Source organism: Teleopsis dalmanni, chromosome 1 (genome assembly GCF_002237135.1).
Source record: "Teleopsis dalmanni isolate 2A chromosome 1, ASM223713v2, whole genome shotgun sequence".
Classification (NCBI taxonomy): Eukaryota; Metazoa; Arthropoda; class Insecta; order Diptera; family Diopsidae; genus Teleopsis; species Teleopsis dalmanni.
In genome coordinates this window covers 206,177,764-206,205,222 of record NC_051846.1, presented here as the reverse complement: position 1 = coordinate 206,205,222, position 27,459 = coordinate 206,177,764, and the positions used below count along the sequence as shown (strand labels likewise).

Here is a 27,459-nt window from a genome sequence, read left to right as displayed (position 1 = left end):
TGTGTTTTCTAAGACAATTCCTTTGAAATATTTTATACACTCATCTTATCATCTACTATAAGCGTTCATGTTTACAAGCAGTAGTATGGTACCGGATATATAACCAACAAATTTTAATGATACCAAGTACTACATTTTTTGTGTCACTATCATTTCATTATCATTTTGTTTCTCTGTCCCCAGTTCGTTATGGTGTTCGTGAGTGGGGCTCGCATCTTAAGCAAAGAGTGAAAAGATCTATTTAATAAGTAATAGATTTTATTGCAGAACTCACTAAAAAATATTCTAAAAATTGGATTACTTTATATTGAACTTAACTATTTTTAGTTTATTCACATATAGTATTATGGTCAGCCAAAAATTCAATTAATTAAAATAATTTAAAAAATAAATTTTTGTTGTTGTTTCACTTCTGTTCGAAAACCTCTTTATGTAAATATAACAAGTTTCTATTAAAACTATAATAGTCACTTTCGTCTGGAAAATTTGACGTTAAATTACAACTTATTCACAAAAATATGGTTCTCGCCAATAAATATTGGTTCTCGCCCGTGCGACTAGTGGAGTAACATTAGCATGACTTTCTCAGCATTACGTTCCTAGATTAGGTTCTATACATAAGAAAGAACAAATCATGCAACAAATAATGCCTCTACGAATAGAATAGTTTTGAGATTTAACAATTAAAAAATAAAAAATATAATAATTAATTAAATTCAATTAATCTAAATAACCAGCTGGTTTATGATTTCGTTCTAATAATAAATCACAGCAAGTAAAAATTGTATAATAACAAAACTCCAGCAAAAGTATGCGAACAAAAAAGGTCAAGTACGGCTTTGGATCAGCTTGCTTAATAGTGCGCTTGATTCTCGAGAGAGCTCTCACATTTGGCAGGACCCGAGGTTCGATTCCTGGTACTTGCCAAGTCTCAAAAATAATTATTCTACGAATAATTAAATACAAGAATTATTTCCAAGACCACTGATGAAGGGTATTTGGCAATACTCGAAACAGCTGTATGGTCAGCCAAAAATTCAATTAATTAAAATAATTTAAAAAATAAATTTTTGTTGTTATTTCACTTCTGTTCGAAAACCTCTTCATATAGTATTATACAATTGAAAAGTAGAATAGAAAATGTACGCGCCCTTTTATGCTTCGTACCGATCCTAACTGATCAAAACATATTGCATCCTTTAAATGAAAGCCAGAATGTTAACTGTTGAGGATATCCTAATATCGGCACTCTGTTCTCTTAGAGATATCCATCTTGTTAAAATGATAACGTAGGTCATCATAACCCGACAGATAAACCACCAACAACCATAGCTTAGTTCTACTAAGATAGAATGTGCTGCCGTAGCAGTACGTACGAACCGGACAGCTACCTGGAGTGTCGCAATAGTAACGATTTCAAAGTATTATAGTATTAAACTTAACATAATTTTACAGCAGGAGTAAACCTTGTTGAAATCAATTAATTACAAATTAATAAATTATTCAATTAATCACAAAAAGCAATAAGACTCAAAGAAGGAATTCACTGATTAAGTCAACAGACATACATAAGTCCTCGAAGAAAAATGGCTTGTAAGAATTCCGAGTGTTTTAAAAAGTTCCACTTCTGTATTCAAAATACCATAAATATTATCCTTATTCTTAGTCGGAAAGAATGGGTATAAATGATAGGTACAAGCAAAGCTAAAGGCAAAGTGAGTTACAGAATAGTCTTAGGGTTTTGTTCTAACTGTAAACCTGACACTGTAATCTCAAATCCAATCTCAAATCTCATTTAAGTATATATATACAAAGCGTTTAAAAGTATTACTCTATCCGCGAAATAATTACAGAATCATATAACCAAGAAAAATGCATGATAAGATCTTCAAAATTAGTTCAGTACATAGATATTTTTACATTCAATTCCATAAAATTGATAATTCCATTATAATGGATTAAATGATTAAAAAAAATACGGATATACATTTAAAAAAATATGTATCAGTTATTTTAAATATATTTATACTAACGTTATTTTAAATTGATTTGAAATACTCTAGTATTATCTAAAATTAATCGTAATTTTGAAATTTTTCATTTCAGCTTCCGCGAGGAGCGGTTTGGCAAGCCCTTTTTTTCCTCATCGTTGTACTTCTTACAAATGGTAAGTGCAGTGGTTCATTTTTAATATAATATATAAATGCAGTATTTTTACATTTCTCTATCATAATTGTTATGTCAAAAAGTCATAGCTTAATGTAATTAATTTCATACCAGCCGTACCATATAGTAAAATTACTTGAAACTCCTTGCTTCATCCTATTATAATATAAAAAATTTTGATTGCAGAAGTCGATTCCGAGGGAAGAGTTGTTTGTTACTATACAAATTGGAGTGTTTACCGACCTGGCACAGCAAAATTTAATCCACAAAACATAAATCCATATTTGTGCACACATTTGGTTTATGCATTTGGTGGATTCACTAAAGACAATCAAATGAAACCATTCGATAAATATCAGGATATCGAGCAAGGTAAGCACAACATACAGGTCTACACATGTCTGCATAATTGAATAAACGATGAGTTGCATACTTTGAAATGCGCCATATTATTCGATACTAAATATAAATTTTATAGACTTCCTCTACGTTTACACTCATGCAACTCCTTTTCTTTGCTCTTCGTTTTCATATGAACACAGGTGGCTATGCTAAATTCACTGGCCTGAAAACATATAATAAACAACTGAAAACGATGATTGCTATTGGTGGTTGGAATGAGGCATCTTCACGTTTCTCTCCACTCGTTGCTAACCCGGAGCGTAGACAGAAGTTTATTAAAAACATTTTAAAGTTCTTGCGGCAAAATCATTTTGATGGCATCGATTTGGATTGGGAATATCCAGCACATCGTGAGGGTGGCAAGCCGCGCGACCGAGACAATTATGCACAATTCGTGCAGGAATTGCGTGCTGAATTCGAACGTGAGGCAGAAAAAACCGGACGTCCACGTTTATTGCTGACAATGGCCGTGCCTGCAGGCATTGAATATATCGACAAAGGTTATGACATACCAAAACTAAACAAGTATTTGGATTGGTTTAACGTTTTGACATATGACTTTCATTCATCACATGAACCTTCTGTAAATCATCATGCACCATTATACTCACTTGAAGAGGAATCCGAATACAATTATGATTCAGAGTTGAACATTGTAAGTTAATAGTCGTTTGAGCCATTACAAATTATAAATAATATATTTGTTTTAGGATTATTCAATAAAATATTATTTGAAAGCTGGTGCAGACCGAGATAAACTAGTACTTGGTATACCAACATACGGTCGCTCATACACCTTAATAAATGAAGAAAGCACAGAGCTTGGAGCACCCTCTGAGGGTCCAGGAGAGCAAGGCGATGCTACCAGAGAAAAAGGTTATTTAGCTTATTATGAGGTTAGTATGAATAGTTGTTTTATATAACATATAATTGTCTGTTGATTTATAATATTTTATTTCATGACAAAACAATTTGTGCTTGACTAAAACTTCGTAAACAATATTTTTAGATTTGTCAAAATCTTAAGGAAGATCCTGAATGGACAGTAGTACAGCCTAATCCTACTGCCATGGGTCCTTATGCTTATAGACGTAATCAATGGGTGGGATATGATGACGAAGATATTGTGCGCAAAAAGGCAGAATATGTAGTTGAACAAGGTTTGGGTGGTATTATGTTTTGGGCCATCGATAATGATGACTTTCGTGGGTCATGTACAGGAAAACCATATCCTCTTATTGAAGCAGCAAAGGAAGCAATGGTAGAAGGCTTAGGGTAATTTAATATTTATTCGGTAATAATATATATATAAATAAATTTCTTTGTATTTGATTAGACTTGGAGTGAATGAAGTATCGAAACCCAGCTCTGCTAAAAAGCCTTTACGTTCAAGAAGTCGGGACAACACATCTTCCACACGTAATCGAATTGATGGTACCAGCGATGACAAATTATCAGTGGATCAGCGTAAAGCAACTTCTCGTCGTCCTACAAGCGGACCTCGCAAACGTGTGCAATCAAGTACCACAAATGCACCAAGTACTACCATTAAACTTACTGAAGCTGAAGGATCATCGTTATATATTGGTGGACGTACTTCTACACCACCACCACCTACAACACCAGATCCGGGCACTGGTACATTGTTATAAATTATTTCACTTATTGTAGGTTTTTAAACCATCGACATTCTTACAGATTTCAAATGTGAAGAAGAAGGTTTCTTCCAACATCCACGCGATTGTAAAAAATACTATTGGTGTTTAGATAGCGGTCCATCAGGCCTAGGTATCGTTGCACATATGTTTACCTGTCCTTCTGGTTTATATTTCAATCCAGCAGCAGACTCATGTGATTTTGCGAGAAATGTTCCCTGTAAAATCAAAAAGTTAGTTGCACTATATTCTCACATAAGATATTATTAATTAACGTTCGATGAATCATTTTAGAGGAACTACAGCATCACCTGTTACTACAACTACAAGCACTAGTACAACTACTCCACGTACTACAACTGCTTCTAATCGTATCACTGCTGCCACTTCACGCACATCACTGTTTAGAACAACTACAACAAGCACAACAGCAGCACCAGAAGAAGAGGAAGAATATGAATACGAGGAAGAAGAAATTCCAACGAAAGACTCAAAAGATAAAAACGCTGAAGAAGATCCTCGCGTTATTAAAGAACTAATAGAACTGATACGTAAAGTTGGTGGAATTGATGAATTAGAAAAGCATTTATTGCATAAAGAAGATGGAACAATTTCCTTAAAAGATAACGATACCAATTCTGGCACTCCTACAACACAGTCAAGCATCAGTAAATCACTTTATGATAAAGTACTTAGTCGTCCTAACGCTTATAATTCCTTCCGCAACCGTTTAACTACATCAACCCTATTCCGCAATAACGCACAAATAAAAACAGAAGAAGTCGAGAAAAAGGAAGGCAGCACAAAATTCGAAGAAGATATCTTACAACAAAAATCAAGTTCTAAAGTCGGTAATTCCAAATATTCATCAGTAGTGCGAGGCAACAGCCGTCAAGGTCCACAAAATGAAGGTCTGGAGAATTTACCTGAATTTGATGGTTTTCTTAAAGAAAAGAAAGAATATGTCACAATTAATAGACAACGTGGTAGTTATAAAGCACAGTATAGTAAAGATGAAGATAATGAAGAAGATGAACATGAAAAAGAAGTCCAAGACGAAGAAGTTGAAATAGAAAATATTAGAACTACTAAAAAACCAAGTGCTATTACAACGCCTGCCTATGTGAGCATTCGAAGATCTAGACCAACTACGACACTACAACCAGTAATTCAAAACATAAATACTGAGGAAGACAAAGATGAACTTAAAACGGTGGAGGAAGTTACTGAGAAAAAATCGTATACGTCTTTGAACAGATATCGAGGTAGACCAACAACTACAACTGAAAAAATCGAATCAAATGATGAAGTTGAATCGACTACAACAAGGTGAGTTTAGATTGAAATATGATTGAAATGCTCTTTGATAAATTATAGATAGATATGTATATGCAATTACTTTATAATCCTAAATATATGTTTTCCTCTTACAAACTATTTTTTTAGGTATAAATATTTTGAACGCACACGGCCAACCAGAATAACAACTACACGTACTACTGGAGAAAAATCTGATGTTGACGATAAAGATGATGACAATGATGACAATGATGAGGAGGAAAACAAGCAAAATGTAACGGTACAAAATAAGGAAGAAAATGATTCCACACAAAATACACAAACAACTACACGTATCTACGCTAGCATAGGTCGAAGACCAATTACGACAACCACATCAGAACCATCAATAACAACAACTACAGAAATACCAATAGCGAAAACAAATTTATTAGAAACTACATATACACCTGAACCAATTTCGACCACTACTACTACTCACTCACCAAATACAATTACTAATATTCCAGATATCATATCCAATTCATTTACTCCCATTTCATCCACTACCAGTACCACTACCACTACCACATCCACTACCACTACCACCACATCAACAACACCAAACAGTGACCCTCTTTTAGAAACTACTTCTATTAGCTCCACTGAAATAAATCCTTACAATATGTCAGACGATACCTTTGCTCTCTCCCTTGATATAAACTCTCTTAAACAAACAGACGCAGATTCTGCTTCGAATTCAATTAAAAATGAAGCAGATGCTGTTGATGGCAATCAAGAAACTTCAACAACAACAACACAGACAACGACTAAAACTTTAACCACAACTGGTACTACGAACATTGACCATCAACAATCAATTGACGAGGTAACAAATCTTAATAAAAATATATCCAAAACACAATATAAATACACTACAAGAACAAGAAATGTAACTTCCTTCACCACTGCAACGAATGACAAGAACACCGATACCAAAATTTCAAATGAAAACACACAACCTAGTCTTATTGATATTCGTAGTAACATTGGTTTAAGTAGTAATAGTAACAAATATGTTGGTGGTAGAAGGCAACAATTAAATAATTTACTTAACCGTAAATCCCAAATCCAAATCCAACAGACAAATGAGACCTCCATAACCAATACTACTTCTGAACCAACTTCTACTAACGTATTCGTGGGTGCAGTATCTAGTCCAAGACCCTTTGGTTTTCCAAGACGTCGTAATCGACCATCTAGTTTCACAACAAAAATTGAAGACTCTAAGCCCGTTAGTGAAAATGACGAAGATGCAGTATTAATCAAATCGAAAATATATGCGCAGAATGCTAATGCAAATACGAATAAGGTGAGTTCTAGCACTGACGAGTTGCAAGTACAAGTCAATAATTTGGAAAGCAACAGAGGGGGTAGCACTACGCGCACGAAAACAATTTCACAAGAGCATGTTGTAAATTTAGTTGGTAATAGTGGTGATAGTTTAAGGCATGTTAAGGGTTCTTCAAATAGTTTAAGTAATCGTGTAGTTGTAAGAATTGATGACGAAGACGACGATGACGAAGATGAAGATTTAAAATCACGTAAATTTTATACATGGCGCGATGCTAGAAGACCCACAAAACGAACAGTAAAAACGAAGAAAGTTAAAGTTTCTGAAGTTAGTAACCAAGAACATAGAAATAGTGGACACTTTAGATTAGGTACTGATGTAAATAATAATATTTTAGGTCAGAACAATAATTTAGATTCAAACGTGAAAGACGAAAATTTTGTAAATAAAGAACATATTGCTGTACGAACAAGTAAGTATCGCGGAAAAAGCTTGGAGACGAAGGACATAGAGACCGAACCATACTTCAATGTAAATAAATTTGAAAGTCTTAGTTTGACACTAGGTCATGATGAGAATCAAAATGAGACAACTATCACGAAAGTAGAAACCGAAGAAAAACAAGAAAACACTACTCTGATTGATGGTAATAACAACCACAACAAAGACAAATTAAAGAAAACTGAAAATTTAGATAAGTTGTTATCAAGCCACGATATTAGTTTACAAGGAAAAACCTCTACAACACAGAGCACTGAATTAGAAACTGAAAATAGGTTATTAAAAAGTGCCGAAGAAAATGTGGGTGCTATTCAAAATGAAGAAAAAAATAATGATATTTTAGAGGCATCGAATCAAAAAGCAACTAAATCTGAGAATGCGCAGACACTATTGGAAACAACTGACCACATAAGTATAGAAAACAGTACCGATATTCATACAACAGTGAAGAGTGATAATGATATCATAAAAACTACGAATGAAGACGTAATTCTGCAAAGTAAAATAAATAGTACTGAGAACGCTGAAGTAAACAAAAATAGTTTTGAACATTCGGAAAAAAATCAGGGCGAAAATTTAGAAACTAAAGTCCAAAAAACAAAACGAAATTACTCAATCACCAGAGGTGGAACACATAGCACGGAAAGCGTTTCTGAAGATAACACTGAATTAAATACAAATCACGACACGGAAGAACACAAGAATGATTCTGAAAATAGAAGAAGCAAATATCAAGTAATAAGACGTCGAACTGATACAAACCATAGACCAACAACTGAAACCGTACATTACCAGGCTATAACACGCCTAAATAATGGTGTACATCTTGGAGAAGACCAATCATCGTCTTTTTTCAGAAATCTGGAACAACATATACAACAAGCTGATGACAATAAGCGTAAAACATATCAGACCATAAGTAGAGGTGGACAAATCTTTGAAAAAACATCCGACTCTCAACATTTTGAAACAAATAGTAATCAAAAATCTACTGAATTAACCGCTGAAATTGAGGACATTGACAAACCAATTGACGCTCTTCCTTCCACAACACTTAAACCGAGCACTTTAATTGAAGATGAAAATATTGCCGCTGAAATTATAGACGAAGAGTTAGAAGTTCCTGTAATTAGTACAACTATGAAAGATATTGAAACGCCTGCGGATGTGATTGTGGAAACAACAACTGCTGAAAGTATTGACAAAGACAAAGAAGAAATTCACACAGAATACAGCAAGGTTGATTCTGCAACTGAAGTAGATGATTTGATTGTCAAAGAAACAGATGCAGCAAATCTTGCCAAAAGTGTGTCTTTAAGTAAAAATTTGGATAACTCTAGTCAAGATAGTTTGAACGAATCTTTAAATGAGACCTCTACTTCTAATGAAGGTAACCTACATCGAAACACTGCAATTTTATTTAGAAAAGTTGCATTCAAATCGAGGCAAAATCTCAACAAAACAACAAATATAAAAACTTCTGACTTTAATAAGGAAGAAAATAGTGCAAACAGTTTAGATAACTCTAGTCAAGAAGGCTTGAATAAATCTTCAAACGAAAGCTCTGCTTCTAGTGAAGGTAACCTACATCGAAACACGGCAGTTTTATTTAGAAAAGTTGCATTAAAATCTAGACAAAATCTTAATAAAACAAATATTGAAACTTCTGACTTGAGTACGAAAGAAAGTAGCACAAGTCAGTCTAGGGCTAAGGGTGAACTATCTACAGAACTCAACAAATCAGATGAAGAAGTTAAAAATACTCATGATATTGTTGATGATTTGAATCAACAGAAGACTATTGCTCGTGGTACTTATCGACCAAACACAAAAGGTGATCTCTCTTCTCTTTTAGCTGCAGATGATAATAAACAACATAGAGCACGAGGAAACTTTCATATAAGACGACGTCCTGTTAATCAAACAACATCAATAACTGAACATGTTAGTTCCGATGAAAATTCATTAAAATTAAGAACATCCTCTCAAACTGGTGAAGATAATAACAATGAACATATTAAGAAAACAGTGTTTGTACGTAAAAGAATATACGGACAAAAAGGAGAAACCCAGCAAAATGTAGACGGACTGAGAATAAACAACTCTCAAAATATTATCAAGACAACGATCTCAACTAACTTTAAAATAGAGGGAGAAAATGACGAAATAGAAGGTAAGAATAATTCTGAAGACAATTCTGAAGTAAAGCAAAACTTGAAAGTTGATGTAAAAACTGATACTGAACGGAATTTAACAACCACATCATTACAAAACAAAGACGTTAATATAAGTAACAACACTACTGCTTCAGGTGATAGTGTTAATACTGCAACTGAACTACAATCAGGTAATGTTAATTCAAATAACACGCAATTCAGTGAATCTACACACCTTAACTCCAATATTCTTAATCAATCCCGCAATCGTTCAAGATACAGCGCTCGTTCACGTGCAAGTTCTCAAACCGTGAATACAGCTAACAACATAGATACTCAAGGTAGGGGTTCTAGAATCACGAAAACTCGAACTAGCTCAACCGAAACTTATAACAGTGGCGCAAATAAGAAAAAGATTGTAAGCCGAATTCATAGTAAGGTTGTGCAAGAGCAAGGCGATGATTATGAGTATGAATATGAGGTTATTACAGAAAAACCTAGTACAACAACACAGCGCCCTATAACACGTAATCGTGGTTCAGTTAAGTTCCAGAGCAATGATTTGTCCTCTTTGCTTGCATTAGATTTTGCACAAAAAACAAATCGTCGCACTGAGAATGAAAAAACTATTGTCAAAACGAGAAGACGCTTGATAAAAAAACCACCTATTATCACAGAAACGGAAGAAGTACATGAATTTGAAACTGAAACTACAGATGATGATGAGAATGAAAGCAAAATCAAATCTGTTAGACCAATTCATTCTATTACGCAAACCAGTTCAACTACATCGCCAACAGTACGTCGCACACGTCCTACTAGACCGTTACGTACAACTACAAGTGCTCCTGTTACTATCGTTAATGAAATAATACATTCGACTACCACACCAATACCAACAACTCGAGTAACTAAAAAGTTATTGGGATTTAATAGACCTCTTATAAGACATACAACTACTTCAATTCCAGTATCTACAGAAATTATTTCGTCAACAGAGAAAATATCATCGCTTGAGGAACACGTATCCAACGTTAACAAAACTCTTGACTCTCAAAAGTCTACGGATGGGACTCAAACCCATAAAGTGAATTTTAACAGTAGGAAAAATATTGTAGGGAACTTAACAAATTCAGTATCACATACAAGCATTACTGGCAATTCTATAGAACATAAGTCTTCTGGAACACAAACTACAGACTCTTCAAGTGCTGAAAAATTTGATGTACTGAAAAAACAATTTACAAGCGCTGTAAATAAATTGCAGTCTACAGAAACTGAAGAGAGTTTGATAGCAAGTAAAAGTGTTAAGACAGAAGTTACACCTCCCAATGAATACTCTGAGAAAAGCATAGTTCAGCAATCAGTTGGTGAAGATAATAGCATCTCTACAAATAGCGGAGAAGATTCATTATCATTACCTATTTATCATAGAAGAAAATATTATCAATACTATAAGGACTCGCCCATAACATATATAGACAAGATATTACCTGCCGATGCAGAAACGACTACAGATTTAAAGAAACAAATACATAGCGTGTTTAATATAAGTAGCAATAATCTGACAACTTCTACAGAATCTAAAGAAAAGGAAGCAGATTCAGCTTTAGAACAAGCTAAAGAAATTAATTCTGAACTCGATCATTTTTTATTGAAAACCCCCGGGTCAATATAGGGCACCTGGGGAACAAAATAAACTCATCACTAAATATTAAAAATGAAGGTATTTTATCTACAAACACTTCATCAGATTTAGAAACAACAGCCGACGGAAGTATTGTCGATGGGACTGAAGAAATAACTGCAACTATAGATGCTGATGAATTAACTGCTGAGTTAGATGAAAACAGTATTTTTGATGATACACATACCCACGGAAATGAGGCAGCTCCGAAAACAGATAATGCGAAAGAGAATGGAGAAACATATTTAAATAGGGACCGTATTATTGATGATGCAAAGAGTTTACGAAACTTTGCTAGTCGTTATCGCACGACCACTGTGGCATCGATAGTTAATACAAAACTGCACAGTAAAAATATTACGGAAATATCAGCAGATGAAATAGCAGCGAAAACCCAAGCAACAAAAGAAGAAAACAATTCTGTAGTGAAACGCGTCAACAGATATCGTTTCCGAACCACAACTGAAGTGCCAACATCAACAGCCCAAACAGAAGAATCTACTTTATTAAACGACGGTATTACAACGCAACGTACCTATAACATTTTAAATCGTTTAAGAAATCGTGTTACAACTTCCGACACTATCGACCAGAATACTACGGAAAATCCAATTGGATCCATAAGAGCTTCACATAAAACATTTGAAGGAAATCGTTCAAAATTAAAAACCACTACAGAAGAAATAAATACCAAAAATCGATATAGAACACGATTGACCACTGCGAAACCTGAAACTGAAACTGATGATGATTTAATAGCTGAAGTTGATGAAAGCATTGAGAAGAATGAAGTGGAAACTAATTCCCAAAAAGTTATAACGTCGGATGACATAACCACAGTTATTAATTCAGATGTTACTTTAAAAACAACCGAACTGTTAGGTACTACTAGAAGACCAAGTATTATAAAACCAAGTCGTAAATACAGCACTAATCCTGTGCGTACTACAATATCGACAGTGGCGAATGATTTAGATACAAGTACTGAGCAAGTTCTATCAACCACACGTCGTAGCTACGTAGGGGTTAATCGACAGCACTTGAAACTGACAACACCGTCTGATGAAGAAGCCAATTCCGAAGCAAATGAAACCAATATTGGTCATTTCAACAATCGTTCAGATGTCCAAACAAATAGACATCGTGCTTTGTTTATTGAAACCACAGAAAGTATTAAGTCGGATTCCTTAACTGATACAATATTGGTGGACAATACTACAACTAATAAGGAAATTAGTGCCGAACTAGAAGGTCAAATTAAGAATACAACAGAAGATTTAACTGTTAAATTAGATGACTCAAATGAAGGCGTAGAACTTGAAAATTCGACACCCGAAGTAACAATAAATGAAACAGCGGATTATGAAAATAACACGGAAGTTTTATCAATAGAAGGTAAAGTTGTTAGTGAAACTTCTACAATTGATAATGCTGATCTCAGTAACAGCACAGAAACTATATCTACCAATACAAGTGAACGGAATTCGGAATTAGATAACAATGAAGAAAAACAAGATGAAATTGTGATAACTGTTCCCATTACTACCGAATCGAACATTGTCAATAACGAATCTTATGGCAAATTGACTACTGATGAGTCTTTAGTAGAAAATTCATCTTTAAGTTCAACGGAATTAATTAAAATAAAAAATGCAACATCAGATAATAAAACAGATGTTGTATTAAATGTTGAAGATTATGACGTCACAAGTGGAACGCTTTCAGAAAAAGAAGTAAATCACACAACAAATTTACTAAGAAATTACACCGAGGAAGAGAAAAATATCAATAAAATCGCAAATTTTTCTGTTTCGGATAGGCGTAGCTATTCCAGAAGTAATCGTTTTCGTGCAACAACTTCAGATAATAATAATCTCGATGAAATAACGAATGAGCCATTGCTCGATTCAATAAATCAAATCGAAACAACTACCTCCAGCTCCTCAGTTATTGATGACGCTGAGCCAAAAGTAGAAGAGCCAAAACTACTCACAAGCGATGCACTTGACATAACTACAACAGTAGGACCAGCAACAGATGAAAAAGAAAATATTGTAAAAGAAACTGAACTATTCCCTCCAACTAATAGAAATGATCAACAACAAACAACAACTACAACTGATACGTCAACAACAGATGTCGATGAAAACCAATTAATAACAGGCAAAGATAATATTATAGAAGAAGATTTAAAATTACTTTCAACAAGTCATTCTGCAGATGAAAAAGAAAATGTTGAAAAGGAAACTAAACTGCCTTCAACAACTCGTAGGTCATTTAGTAGAATTAATCAGGTTCAAACGACTACTACTGTTGCTCCTGAAACAGATAACCAAGAAAGTGCAGCAAAACAACCTGAATTACTTCCACCAACTCGTAGACCTTTTGTAAGACTTAATCGACTACAAACAACAGCATTTCCTGCTTCAACTGCAGATGATGAGGATATAAATGAAGAAGTATCTGAATTACCGTCATCAACTCGTAGAACTTTTGCTTCAAGAAATCGATTTCAAACAACCACAACTCTATCAACAAATGACGATGAAAATGTGGAAAATATAACTAAATTGCCTTCAACAACTCGTAGGTCCTTCAGTAGAATTAATCAGCTTCAAACAACTACTACTATTGCTCCTGAAACAGGTGATCAAGAGAGTGCAGCAAAAGAACCTGAGTTACTACCACCAACTCGTAGACCTTTTGGGAGAAATAATCGACTACAAACAACAACGTTAGCAAGTTCAACAATCGATAATGAGGAAAATAATGAAGAGGAATCTGAACTACCCTCAACCACTCATAGAACTTTTGCTAGAACTAATCGGTTTCAAACGACGACATCCCTGCCAGCAGACGACGAGGCAAATGTAGAAAAAGAAATTGAATTGATATCAACAACTCGTAGATCTTTTACTAGAATTAATCAGATTCAAACAACTACTACAATTGCTCCTGAAATAAACGATGAAGACAACGCAGAAAAAGAATCTGATTTACTTTCACCAACTCGTAGGCCTTTTGGGAGGATTAATCGACTAGAAACAACAACATTTACTACTCCAACAACAGATAATGGAGAAAATGAAGAACAAGAATCCGAACTACCCTCAACCACTCATAGAACTTTTGCTAGAACTAATCGATTTCAAACGACTACTTCCCAACCAACAGACGACGAAGAAAATGTAGAAAAAGAAACTGAATTGATATCAACTAATCGTAGATCCTTTAGTAGATTTAATAAGAATCAAACAACAACTACTATTGCTCCTGAAATAAACAATGAAGATAACGCAGAAAACGAATCTGACTTACTTCTACCAACTCGTAGACCTTTTGGGAGGATTAGTCGACTACAAACAACAACTTTTACTACCCCAACAACAGATAATGGAGAAAATGAAGAACAAGAATCTGAACTACCCTCAACCACTCATAGAACTTTTGCTAGAACTAATCGATTTCAAACGACTACATCCCAACCAACCGACGACGAAGAAAATGTAGAAAAAGAAACTGAATTGATATCAACTACTCGTAGATCCTTTAGTAGAATTAATCAGATTCAAACAACTACTACTGCTCCTGAAATAAACAATGAAGACAACGCAGAAAAAGAATCTGATTTACTTCTACCAACTCGTAGACCTTTTGGGAGGATTAATCGACTACAAACAACAACTTTTACTACTCCAACAACAGATAATGAAGAAAATGAAGAAGGAGAATCTGAACTGTCGTCAACAACTCGTAGATACTTTAGTAAAACAAATCGACTTCAAACGACCACAAATCCTGATCCAACAAATGATAATGAGGAAAATATAACTGATCAATCTGAAACAATATCCACAACAAATCGATCTTTTGGCAGATTTACTGGACTTAAAACCACAACTATTAAGGCAGATTTAAATGAGGATAAAAACAAAATTGATGTTGCATCAGAAGTAGAGTCTACGGTTAATGGAAAACTTAAAGGAAATTTCGCTGCGAAAGCCTCGTTACCAATAATTAGAAATAATAACGGAAAACGTCCACCACTTCTAGCACTACGAACAACAACCGAATCTCAATCAACAACGAATGATGATTTGATTGCAGAAATCGATGAAGTAGTCAAAGATGATGAGAACGATTCAATTCACAGTACAAATGAAACAAGTAATAAACATTTCGAAACGAATACAGAAACAACTACAAATCGTTTGTTTGGTTTGTTAAGTCGAAATCGTACACTTCTGTCGCGTACCACAGTGAAACCATTAGAAAGCACTGTTACTGAAAATGAGCATAGCGAGTTTGAAAGTATTAGCACTAACCGCACATATAGTAGACCTAATCGCATCCAAAGTAGCACTGAAATTCCAGTATCCGAGGATGATGAAAATATTACCACTAAACGTACTTTTAGCAGATTTAATCGTTTAAGAACCACTACCAATTCCGTTAATAGTGCTGATATAGAGCTTTCAACAGAGAAAAGCGATAAAGCTGTAAGCGAACAAAATATTCCAACAAGAAAATCTTTTGGTAGAAACAGTTTTCGAAGCACTACGGTTTCAACGGAAGATTCGCCAACAAGAAACCCACTATTAGCTCTCAAAGTTCAAACCACAATAAAACCAATCAGACCTAGTTTTAATAGGAACCTTTTTAACAAATCAAGGAAACCTGAAGGAGAAACCAATGAAGATATTTTAGATGAAATAAAAAATAGTGATTCAGAAGATACTATTAAACCTATTCTGAAGCCTTTTAATTTTAAACGTCCTACTACTACTCGAAAGCCCTACAATTTTATACGCCAAAATCAAAATGAAAGTGAGAAAGATGACGAAACGTACTCCGATGAGGAGGAATATAAAGAAAATGAAGAAGAAGATGACGAATCATATGACGAAAATTCACTTGAAAATGAAAATGACAACTCAGTAGTTTCCACGACTGAACGTAATAATCTTTTACAAAACTTACGTAACCGTGTTAGAATATCGCAGACACAAGATAATAAGGCAGAGGGGGTCGTAAATTCTAGGCTAAAAGAACTATTATCTAGTAGAACGAAAGGAACAACCACGTCCGACAATATTGACAGACAAACTACCTCAAGTTACTCTGACAGTGACAATAGTGTAATTAATAATAGCAACACCCCTACTAACAAAACAGTAGTTCGATTATTTGGTAACCGTAGTAATACTAACCGTAGTAGCACCGTAGCCAATTATTTAAGTAATACTAAAACTATATTAAGCTTAGTATCTAACAGTTCTGATAATTCAAATAGTAATGTTAATGATTTAGAAAACAATATCGATGAAGAGGTTATAAGTGAAAATATTGATGAAAATATAGATAATAATGAAACGGGTAACGAATTAAATTCTACACGACGTTTTCAGAAAAATCAATTCAACCGCACAAGAACGATAACATCAAGAATAAGAACTACAACTACATTAGCTCCAAATGCTGACACAGCATCAGAATTTAAATCAACGGAACAGGTAAATGAATTAAATAGTGACGAAGAAGCTATCGAAAGCACCGCAACTGAAAGCACGTTAAACTCTAGTCCAACTCCAACACCTAGACGGTATAGAGTGTTAAAATTCCGCCGTCCTGTTGGCGGAGCCACTAGCACAAATACCACAATATTAAATATAAGTAATGCCTCTAATAATGCTAGCGCTATTAATGTAACCAACACTGTCACCAATAATTTAGATCACCCTAATATTGTTAGCAATGTAGTTGAGCAAGTAGATAACGTAAAATCTAATACAAATATTGAAAATCAAAACATTGAAACAACCCAAATTTCCACTGAAACTTCTGCATTAGAAAATGTAACACCAACAAAACGATACCGCAAAGTTGTACGAAAACTTATAAGACCTATTAATCAAACTTTAGACACAGTCACTACAGCAGTGAACACATCAACCACAACGACACAAATACCCACAACAACTAATCAAAGACAATACGGTGCTAGGTATGGTTTCAATCGTAGCATTGGACAAAGTAGACTAAAAAATGCAGAGGAGAATCAAGAGAAAGAATCTATAAATGAATTGGTCAGTGTATCAAAGAATGATGAAAATAAAAACAGTGCATCAAGATTGCAACTTTACCGTAACAACAATCGTAGCAGGTTTGGTAGTAAAGGACAACCTACTACAACAACAGCTATTCCTGACGATAAAGAATTAGAAGATGAAAATGAAAATGAAGATGAAGATGAAGGAGATGACGATCAAGTTAATGAAGAGATAAAAAATATTCAAACAGAAAAAAGTTCTAAAGAATCAGATGAGAGTACAGATGTTCAATTAGTTAGCACAACGGAGGCTGTTAACAATATATCTGAGGACAATGATGAACTAACAGCTGAAATTGATGACGAAGATACAGAGGATAAAGAAAATAATCCAACAAATGTTAAGACTTTAGTTAAAACACAAACTGATAGTATTTCAGAGAAAAAGGTAGAGTTGCCGAACACCAGCCCCAAAGTCAAAGAAGAACGCATAACTGGTATAGTTAACAATCATCTAAAAACGCTTCTAAATCGAAAAACAAATAACACCGTGCAACAGCTATTCAATAATTCAAAACTAACAAATAGTTCTATTAGCGAAAATTCTACCGATTTACAGAGACTGCGCGATAAACTGAAAGTGGAACAAGCACAAGGCGAAAGAAATGAGGGAGTTGTTAGCACAAGACTAAAACAATTATTAGAAGAAAAGAAATTAAAATCAGAGGAAAAAGATAATAATGACGATAACGATAGTACAACTGAAGATGAAGAAACTGAAACTAAAACCTCGATCGAACTAAATCAATCTACCGTGCCTTCCTCAAGACGTCCATTTATACCGAAAGGCAGGCTGTCTCAAATTAATTCAAACAGCAATGAAAACAGTGATTTGTCTACTGTGACTAAATCGACTCCAACAGTACGTCCTACTTTCCGAAGAAAGTTAATTGCTAAAAGGCCTTATACGCCAATTAAGCCTTCTTTATCATCGATATCCACAACTGAACGTCCAACTGCCGTTAAACCTAAGCGCAAGTACGTAAGAAGGAAGTTTGGTCGATTCCATCCATTTAATGCAAATAATCGCAATTCTGGTGAAGGCTTTGTGCGTACAGATCCAAGAGGATCACTGCTGCCAGGTACAAATCGTTTCAAAGTTGAAGGTAAACAAAACGGCGAAAATAGTGGCAGTGCTGATGAGGAATATGATGAGTATGAATATGTAGACGATGACGACGAAGAAGCTGAAGAAGAAGAAATTGAAGTTAAAAGTAAGGAAACTGTCGCTAATAAACCTATAGCACCAGTGCGCACAAATAGTATTCTCTTCAACAGACAGCAAAACAATATCTTAAGAAAGCCTATCGATATTATATCCACGCAAACACCAACAGAAGAAGAAACCACCGATAACAATAGTGAAATAGATGAAAATGATGAAAATGATGAAGAAAGCGAAGATGAAAGTGATGAAGAAAATACTTCTAATCAAGAAGATACTAGTGCAGTAACAACAAACTCAAACTCACCCGGTTTTATACCAAAGAACAATCGTGTATTGCCTGGAGCGCGACCACCTTTACCAACTGGAGTAGGTGGAAATGTGCCATTTAATCCGAAAAATCGACCATCATCTCAACCTAATAGATTCGGCATCAATTCTGCTACCAGTCGATACGGAAGTAATGCACGTACAACTAACCGTCCCCGTGTTATAAACCGTCCCCCTGGTGTCGCTGTACCAAATTTGACACTAAAACCAATAGATTCAGGTTACGAAAGAACTACTTTGCTTACACCCACGAAACCAGCGCCATTTATACAAACTAATACACGAACATATGAACGAAAATATACGGGACCATCCACAGAAACACCAGAAAACTTTGTCGACAATTCACTAATTGAAGATTTGAACATTGAGGCGCTAAATGCGCGCAACAAGAAAATCTTCGACATAAACAGTAAGAAACATACTACACTCAAACCTAAAGTAAATTTGCCCAATCAGAAGTCTTCTCAAACAGACGATGAAGTGGAAATACAAAACTCACATCAAAACACTGAAACATCTGACGAATCATACACTTCATTCAAAGATGATCAACAAGGTTTTATAACAACAACACCACGCACACAGCCGCAAATCAGTGGCAACACAAACAACAATTATGATTTAAATGTTAATGAAATTTCTTCACAGGACAATGACTTGGTCGATAATAATCTTGCGGCAACCACACCACAAACGCCTGCTACAACACTGGTGCATATATTCACTTTGACTGACGATGAGCAAACAAGTAGCCCGCCTACGGCAAGTGGTGCCTTTGTAAGAACACATTTAGTTCCAGAAAAGGTTAAACCAAAGCATAAAGTAGTTGAGATCAATCGCATAGTTGAAATCACATCCAAGGAAGAAAAATTGCGACGAAAATCTAAAGCCAATCAAGAATTCCTGGAACATTTTGGAACATCGAATATAAAAGTTGAATCTTTACCACATTTAGAACAGTTAGGTGAAATTAGTATAGCTAAGTATGTGCATTTGGTAGATAGCAGTGATATAGAAATCGACGGTCACAGCACAGTAACTGATTACACACCCACTGAGCCAACTGCTTCTAAGCCAACACGTAATGACATACCAGCAGTTAATTCACAGAATGTTGTACAATTAAATGTAGGTCCAGCATATGTACCAGAACAAGCTGTTAATTTAGGTGATGACCACAGCATACTGCATGAACGAAGCGGTAAAGCTTTGATACCTGAAGTTATACGAGAAGCAATTGAAACTTCAACTATATCCCTTGAAGGTCTGTTCGATAATGCCAGAAAGGCAAAAGAATTGAATAATGTAGTTGTTGAGACGGCGGCACAAAATTCATTGCTCACCACTGGAAACGGCGAGAGTGAAATAAATGCTGAAAAGTTAGAAGCTAATAATCAATTATTAAATATTGATTTTGTGAGACCAGCTCCAGTCTATAATAGCATCACATTCGCACCAGTAACGCAATCCCCAGCATTAGAAGAAATCAGCACAGCCGCAACTGAACAAATTTCCTCTGAAACCACAACAGAAAAATCTTTGAAAGCAACCACAGTAGCTGCAGCGCTCTTTCCAACATATGTAAGACCAATTGTACCCCTACTCCGACCAGAATCTAATGAATCCTCACCCTTAGTAATATCCATTGCTAATCTCGATAAAGTTATTTTAAGTAAAGTTATGAGAAATACCGACACGGAAAACAAAAATCCCGAGCACACAAGTAAGTCCACAGATGCCACGACTATTGAAGCTGCCGACTCGAATGCAGCTTTTTCCAGTCGTATCGCTTCAATAGTCAAGGCACCCACAAATGTAATACATGAAGTAGATACAGAAACAAAACAAGTAACAGGCTCAAAAACACATGATCAGGGTTTATCTAAATTTAATGGTGTCAGTGTTGATGTAGTCGAAGGTAGTAGCTCTACTAAAACCGATCTAAGCAATAGCAATGAGAGTCCAAGCACTCTAAACAGCACTGTAAGCAAAATCGTTAGCGTTAGTACCGAGACGCATGTAGTGCGCAAAAAGAAGTCTCGTAAGCATAAATCAAGGCATTTCACAACAACAACAAGTACGACCACTGATGCTCCCGTAGGCGCTGATGATAAGGGAGCTCAAATCGAAGCGGTGGTGTAGTTTGAAGCACTCAGATATTTAGATATATTCCAGAGGTGCTAATGTAAATTTAGTTTAAGCTTCACATATTTTGCTTTTATATAAAAAGCTTTATAAATTTATATACACGTATTTAAATTTTATGTTAGAATTTTTTAATAATTTTGATTGTAAAAAGTTTTTCATCAAATGCAGCTAAAAAATTAGTAAAAATTTTGATTTGAGTGTTATGAAGAAGCTGAAACAGTTATTTAAGAAAATCTATTTAAGTGTATCAAGTTATGTTAATTATATTATGCGTCTCTAGTCTTATAATTTATGTAAAATCTTAATTAAGCATTTGGTATTGAAATCCAGAATAAAATAAAATAATTGGCTGCGTTTGCTTCCTAACAAGTTAGAGAACCAACCTCATTGCGATGTCCGATTGAAGTGGAAATTCAATGATTCGAAATATACATTTTTAGATATTGTTAATATCATTCAATAATTTAGCAAAAATGAAATTTAAAATTCAAATAAAATGTATTTTCAAAATTTTTACATTTCGAATTGCTGATGCTCTACAGCTACAGTTTAGTTTCTTGAGCTGGAAAATAAGTTCAAGCAAATAATACAGATATATACAGAGCTTTTACTATCGTCCATTTAACGCAGTGTTATTAAATAATTCTAATTTATGAAATTTTGTTATATTCATTAAGAGTGAAATTTGCCATCTAAGTTGAATGATAAATGGCTCATAGTGAATTTAGTAAAACTTCATAATTCTAATGCTTCATAATTCAATAACAGCTTACGTAGGATGTTCATGATCATTTTGCTATCGAAACATATAAAAGTCATCAAATATTATTTAGTGCCACCTTTAAAAACTTGCCTGACAGTTCGCTGCTTACCATGCGCTTTTTTTAAATTTAAATTTTAAATATATATTTTTTTAAAATATTTAATCCCGTCAAAATTATGCAAAATAACAAATTCGCTCATCAAAACATAGTCAAAAAATGTTAAAAAATCTCCAAGCTGCCATATTTAAAAAAAATTAATTTCAATTAGTAAAAATGCCACAACATTTGATTGGTTCAGTTAATTTAAAATTACGTCTATTATCGATATCGATAATCGATAATACTATCGATAATCCATTATTATTTTCTTTATAAATATGTTTATCGATATCGATAATCGATAATACAATCGATAATCCACTATTATTTTCTTTATAAATTTGTTTATAATTTTAAATAAAATTAGTTATATTTGTATATTTGAAATACTTTATTTAATTTTATTTGATTTTATTTAATTTTATTTGATTTCATTTTGTAAATTGAGTCCTGTAAAATTGTTTGCCAGTAAAAATATTTACACAATTTATATGTAGAATTTAAGTTGAAACACTTTTAGTTGTAAAATATTTATACACAAATATAAACGAATAATAAAACAATATAAATAAAATTAAATTTTAATTTGTAGTATTTAAAATGAAAAACACTTTCATTCTTTAACACATCACACTTTCTTTACCACTCTCCTCCCTGGTTTAGAAATATCTTATATCTTAAGAACTATATATTTTAAATATTAATTTTTAGTCAAAGTTTTTAGATAAATCCAACAAATATTGGTACGTATACTTAAATTTATGTAAAAATTTTTTTTTGGTTATAATTGATTTTATCATTTTTATTTCTCATAATTTTTTAATCGATACGCGCTTACTTATATTATTACTAGTGTTAAATATATATATAAATATATATATATATATGATAAAAGTAAGAAGGTATTGGAATTTTATCAAAACTATAATTTATAAATACATATTTATATATATAGTTTCATATATATTATATATTAAATATATATTATAATATATATATTATAATAATATTATAATATTATTAATATATATATATATATTATAATACATATTATATTTAAGAAATATATAATTTTATTTTAAACATTATATTAAAATTTAAAACAATTAACATAATTTAAATTAAACAGTCAATTAAATTAATATTATTAAATTAATTAAAAAACAGTATATTCGTAGCGTACTTAACCTGAAGTGTTTATTGTAATAAATATTATTTATTGTCATAAATAGATTTTATTATAATATAAATTTTGATAAAGGCGAAGCAATAGATTCATTACAATTCATATTCAGGGTTATATTTGCATTTTGTATTGAACATATTTAATAAAAATAATTTAGGTTTGTGTCTAAGATGAACAACTATTTCATTTCAAAAACTTTTTTGTAATATTTTTTGTTAGTGAAGTGATCGGGTTAACTTAATAACTGATATGAATTCAGTGTCATACATTGAATATATAAGTCAACCAGTTTAGTAAAGGATATTGATCATTTATATTTCGATGTGTTTATTTAGGTACGGCAATGTTACTTTTAAAATGATATTCATAAAGTTTATATTCTCTATTCCACAAATTCATATTCTTATTGTTTTTAATTTTGAAATTAATTATATGAAAAGGAGTCACTTTTCTATGATTATTAAATAAAATGGTTTACTTCTCCTAGTTTTCTGGGCAAAAGTACTTACTATTTCTTTGTATTCTGCTGTTTAGATTATAAATATTCTCTGTTCCATCATCAATTTCATTTTACGGGTCACTATTATATCTTGCAATACCAGCTTAAGATGAGCTATCTGACAAAATGTCACTTCTACTTGAAAGCATATGAGATTTCTGGACTTATTCTTCGTGATTGTATAGCATTAACTAGAGCCTAAGGTTAGCAAATCTTAATCAGTTGCCGTATTGAGGTTTATTTGAAAAGCTTACAGTCTGTTCGATTAGGATCCGTTATTAGCACAAAAGTTCAACCTAGGTTGCAGAGTCTTATTCCATCGGAAGCCAATACCAAATTAATTTCTATTCTATTCAATCAATCAATCAATAGATTGCCTTTTATCTGTTTTTATGTTATCTATAATATTCATAGTTGATAACTCTGTTAAAATATGTGTTTTATAATCTATAAACATTTAGCACATTTTCTTTCTACTGTTATTAGTATAATATACTGAATTATTATGCTATAGCATAAAATAAAAAAGATACTTTTATTAATTTTGATTTTAGAGTTATAATTTTAGTTGAGCTTAGATAATGATATATCCTAGTGCTTATATCTATTCTATTTATACCTTTAATATTGTTCTTTTAACATCCTTCCTATTCAATATACTAGAAATTTGGAATTGTAAGTTATTTTCTGAACTACAACAACTGTTGTCCAAGATTTTTTAATATAGAATCTGTTGAAAGAAAAAAATTCGAAATTGTCCAACTATTCAATTCAAGTAACGAAATCCGTCTCACGCAATCATTCAAATGGAATTATAATGAACTGCATTTTGAAAACTAATTTATAACAGAACCACGTTCAAAGTCTACTGCTCCGAATTTCGTATGCGAGGAGCATTCCAAACTAAATGATAAAATGCACTACATATAAACGGATTGTATCTGTTTGTCATATTAAAGAGCTCTCGTCTTACTTAACTCAAACATTTTAGAAGTTAAAAATATTATTTTCTAGTAGGTTTTAGCGCAAATGTAAAAATTTATTAAAAATAATTAAAAGACCTGAATTTATGCCAAATTTATGAAAAAATTCAATAAAAAGAAAAAAATTAACTTCAAAACAAGTTAGCTTTTCAAAATGCAATATATGAAGTCACGAGGTGTCTAAAGATACTGCTTAGCCTTCAACGTTGAAGACAATCTTAAACGCATTTTAAATGTTGATGATTTGCTATTAAAATGGTGAATGTATATTCTTGTTTTTGAAGTTTAAACTTAATTGTTTTGTAAGATTTGTAAGATGTGATTATAATCGAAACGTAGTTTTAATTAAAATTTATTTTTTCATAATTACGTGACTTTAGGGTTTTGGAGAAGACGTTGCTTCCATTGTTACTTTCAAGACTTTAATTAATCATCAATCTTCTTACATACATATCAATCTTTTTTAAATTTATTTTAAATAATTACAATAATTTTTTTAATATAATTATTCTAAACATCTTAGACAGCTCAGTACAATATTCTACTTCATTTGCTGATCTTTTTATGCCAAAATACATATATAATATATTGTATATTATAGTTAATTCTTGTTAAAACAAAGACTTCTAAATTACTGGTATTCTTGCTTTTACTTAACATTAATAAAAATAGTACAATTTATATATATAAATATTCTCGCTAGGTACTTAAAGAAGCCTATCTTACTTTGCAAAGAGTTCACAGTAAGAAATTTATATGAACTGTATTGTTGACATCATACCGATATTCTTATATGTTAAAAGCTTTTCATATAAATTTTATAATTTCAATAATGATTTTATATTGACTCACTTTTTTCTATCTTCTCGTTTCGATTTCCTTATATTAAACTTTTCCAACTTCTTTATTTACATACCTTCTGCTTAAAAAGTATCCGGATTTTGTTGCTTGTTAACTACTCCTTAAGCAATAGACCTTTTTCAAAATAGACCCTTTCTATCAATCAGTTTGTTTACAGCAGCTGTTAATGTGAGACTACCTGTAGTTCATTTAGCGATTTTTACTATGGAAAATTCTTGTTGTACGCGATTTTTTGACCAAACACGGCACCACTGTCATCGCTTAGGCAGCATATTCGCCAAATCTGGATCCGTGCGACTTTTTCCTGTTCAAGAAACTCAAATTGCCCCTTCGTGGTAAGCGTTTGAAGTCGATTGAATCGGTAAAAGAGAATTCGCTGAAGGAACTAAAAGCCATACTTTCACGGCCCTACGAAAAGTGTATGGAAGATTGGTTTAAGCGTTGGCATATGTGTATCGCTTCAGAAGGATTCAGATTTAAATTTGTGTGTACTTTTTGAGTAGAAGGTATCTATCTTTTTATATCAATCTTATAATATCGAACTTGCCATGTCTATTTTCTAAAATCGATTTTCCCATAACGAATCTCATATATCGATCTTTTTTTATTAATCAACTCATATTTATTTTGTAATATATATTTTTCATTAACAAACTTTTTAAACCGATCTTCTTATACCAACCTTCTGATATCGATTTTGCAATACCAAACTTAGTGACATATATACTGGTTCCTTTTTGGTTAAGCCTCTGCAACAATTACCTACTGACCTTATTAATATTATAACTTTACTAATTATACGAAATTATAAGATAGCTCTATTATCTTATAAGATAAAATAGGATATATGCAATAGAGCTATATTTGTATATATACAAAAAGAAATACTCTATAAAATTAAAAAATTTTTCAATTTTCCTAAAGATCGACATTACATCTACAAAAAAAAAAATCTATAAGTATAAAAATTTTTTTAATTTTCTAAAAATAGTAAAATTAAATTATTGTCAACTTTCTTTAGATAAATACTTCATCCAACTCAACCAGCTGTGCAGATATATTCCATCTGTTCGTTTAGGGAATTCCGTAACAACGTCATATTGTCGAAACAATTATGTAATTAAATTTTCTTAAATTTAAATAAGGAAAAAGGAAAAAACATGAAAGCTCATAAATGCTTGTAAAATATCTGCATCAGCCTGTTTTTGTTGGTTTATGTAGACATCATTCAACAGTAAAACAATCTTTATTAGTCTTTTTTTTTGTGTGGCTCCGCATAATTTACAATTAATTTCCACTTAAAATATCTTTTTAGCACTCTGTATCCTCCTCTTTCTCATTGCATTGACTTACGAGTAACTCTCTGAATACATGTTTTTACCTACAATATTGCTTATACTTAATGTAGCATTTCAAGCTTAAGACTTTATATAACTATTTTGCAGATTGCCTCACCAACTGCTAAAACTTGTTAAGTTTTTTAAAATATTTTGTAAAACTTCAGATGAAGGATTTTTTTCAAAATTCGAAAAATTTGTCATGAAACTTACTTAAATATTAATGAATTGTTTGGAATAATATATTTTAGTTTGTCGTGTCATATATCTTGTTATATTTGTCGATGGTATCTACAGTCAGTTTTGCTTAGTTTAAATAAAAAATTTAATAGTCGCAGTTTCAAGCGATTGACAAAAGCTGACTTCGATCTATAGTTAAACATAACTAAGAAAAACAACTGCAATTGCCAGGAAAACATAATAACTCTATGACTCTATATTATATCTCTATATTATAAAATATCTATTATAAGATCAAAATATTTGTTAAAATTTGAAATAAGAAAAGTAGTTCCAAATAGCCTAAATAATATATGTCAACGTCATCTGATAAGCTTATAATCTAGAACAACCTCATATAAATAAAGCAAGTTCTTTTATATACATGAAATCTAAATATTTATATAAGAGTACTAGCTACCGAATAACTAAGCTGTCATCCCTACAATATTAGGAACCTAGCCAGATTCATAGAACTGTCAGGTTGGTTTAGCTTCACCTAATGGGGAACTCGTTGCCTTTTTCGGCATTGATCGTATACTGATCACCTTGTCTAT

At 32.7% G+C, this 27,459-nt stretch overlaps 2 protein-coding genes across 2 annotated transcripts in view; one reads left to right on the top strand and one right to left on the bottom strand.

The window, feature by feature from the left end:
* The window catches only part of LOC119671504 (mucin-5AC-like), a 531,335-nt gene that overhangs the window by 41,303 nt on the left and 462,573 nt on the right, over positions 1-27,459 (bottom strand). The window lies entirely within an intron of this gene.
* LOC119673380 (serine-rich adhesin for platelets-like) lies at positions 2,107-21,051 on the top strand (the record flags this gene model as incomplete). Its single annotated transcript, XM_038084645.1, is given in 10 exon segments — positions 2,107-2,167; positions 2,353-2,538; positions 2,709-3,223; positions 3,279-3,464; positions 3,578-3,843; positions 3,905-4,206; positions 4,267-4,456; positions 4,518-5,552; positions 5,670-11,188; positions 11,266-21,051. Coding segments are annotated over 10 exon segments (17,943 nt in total), but the record flags the coding sequence as incomplete, so codon positions are not given.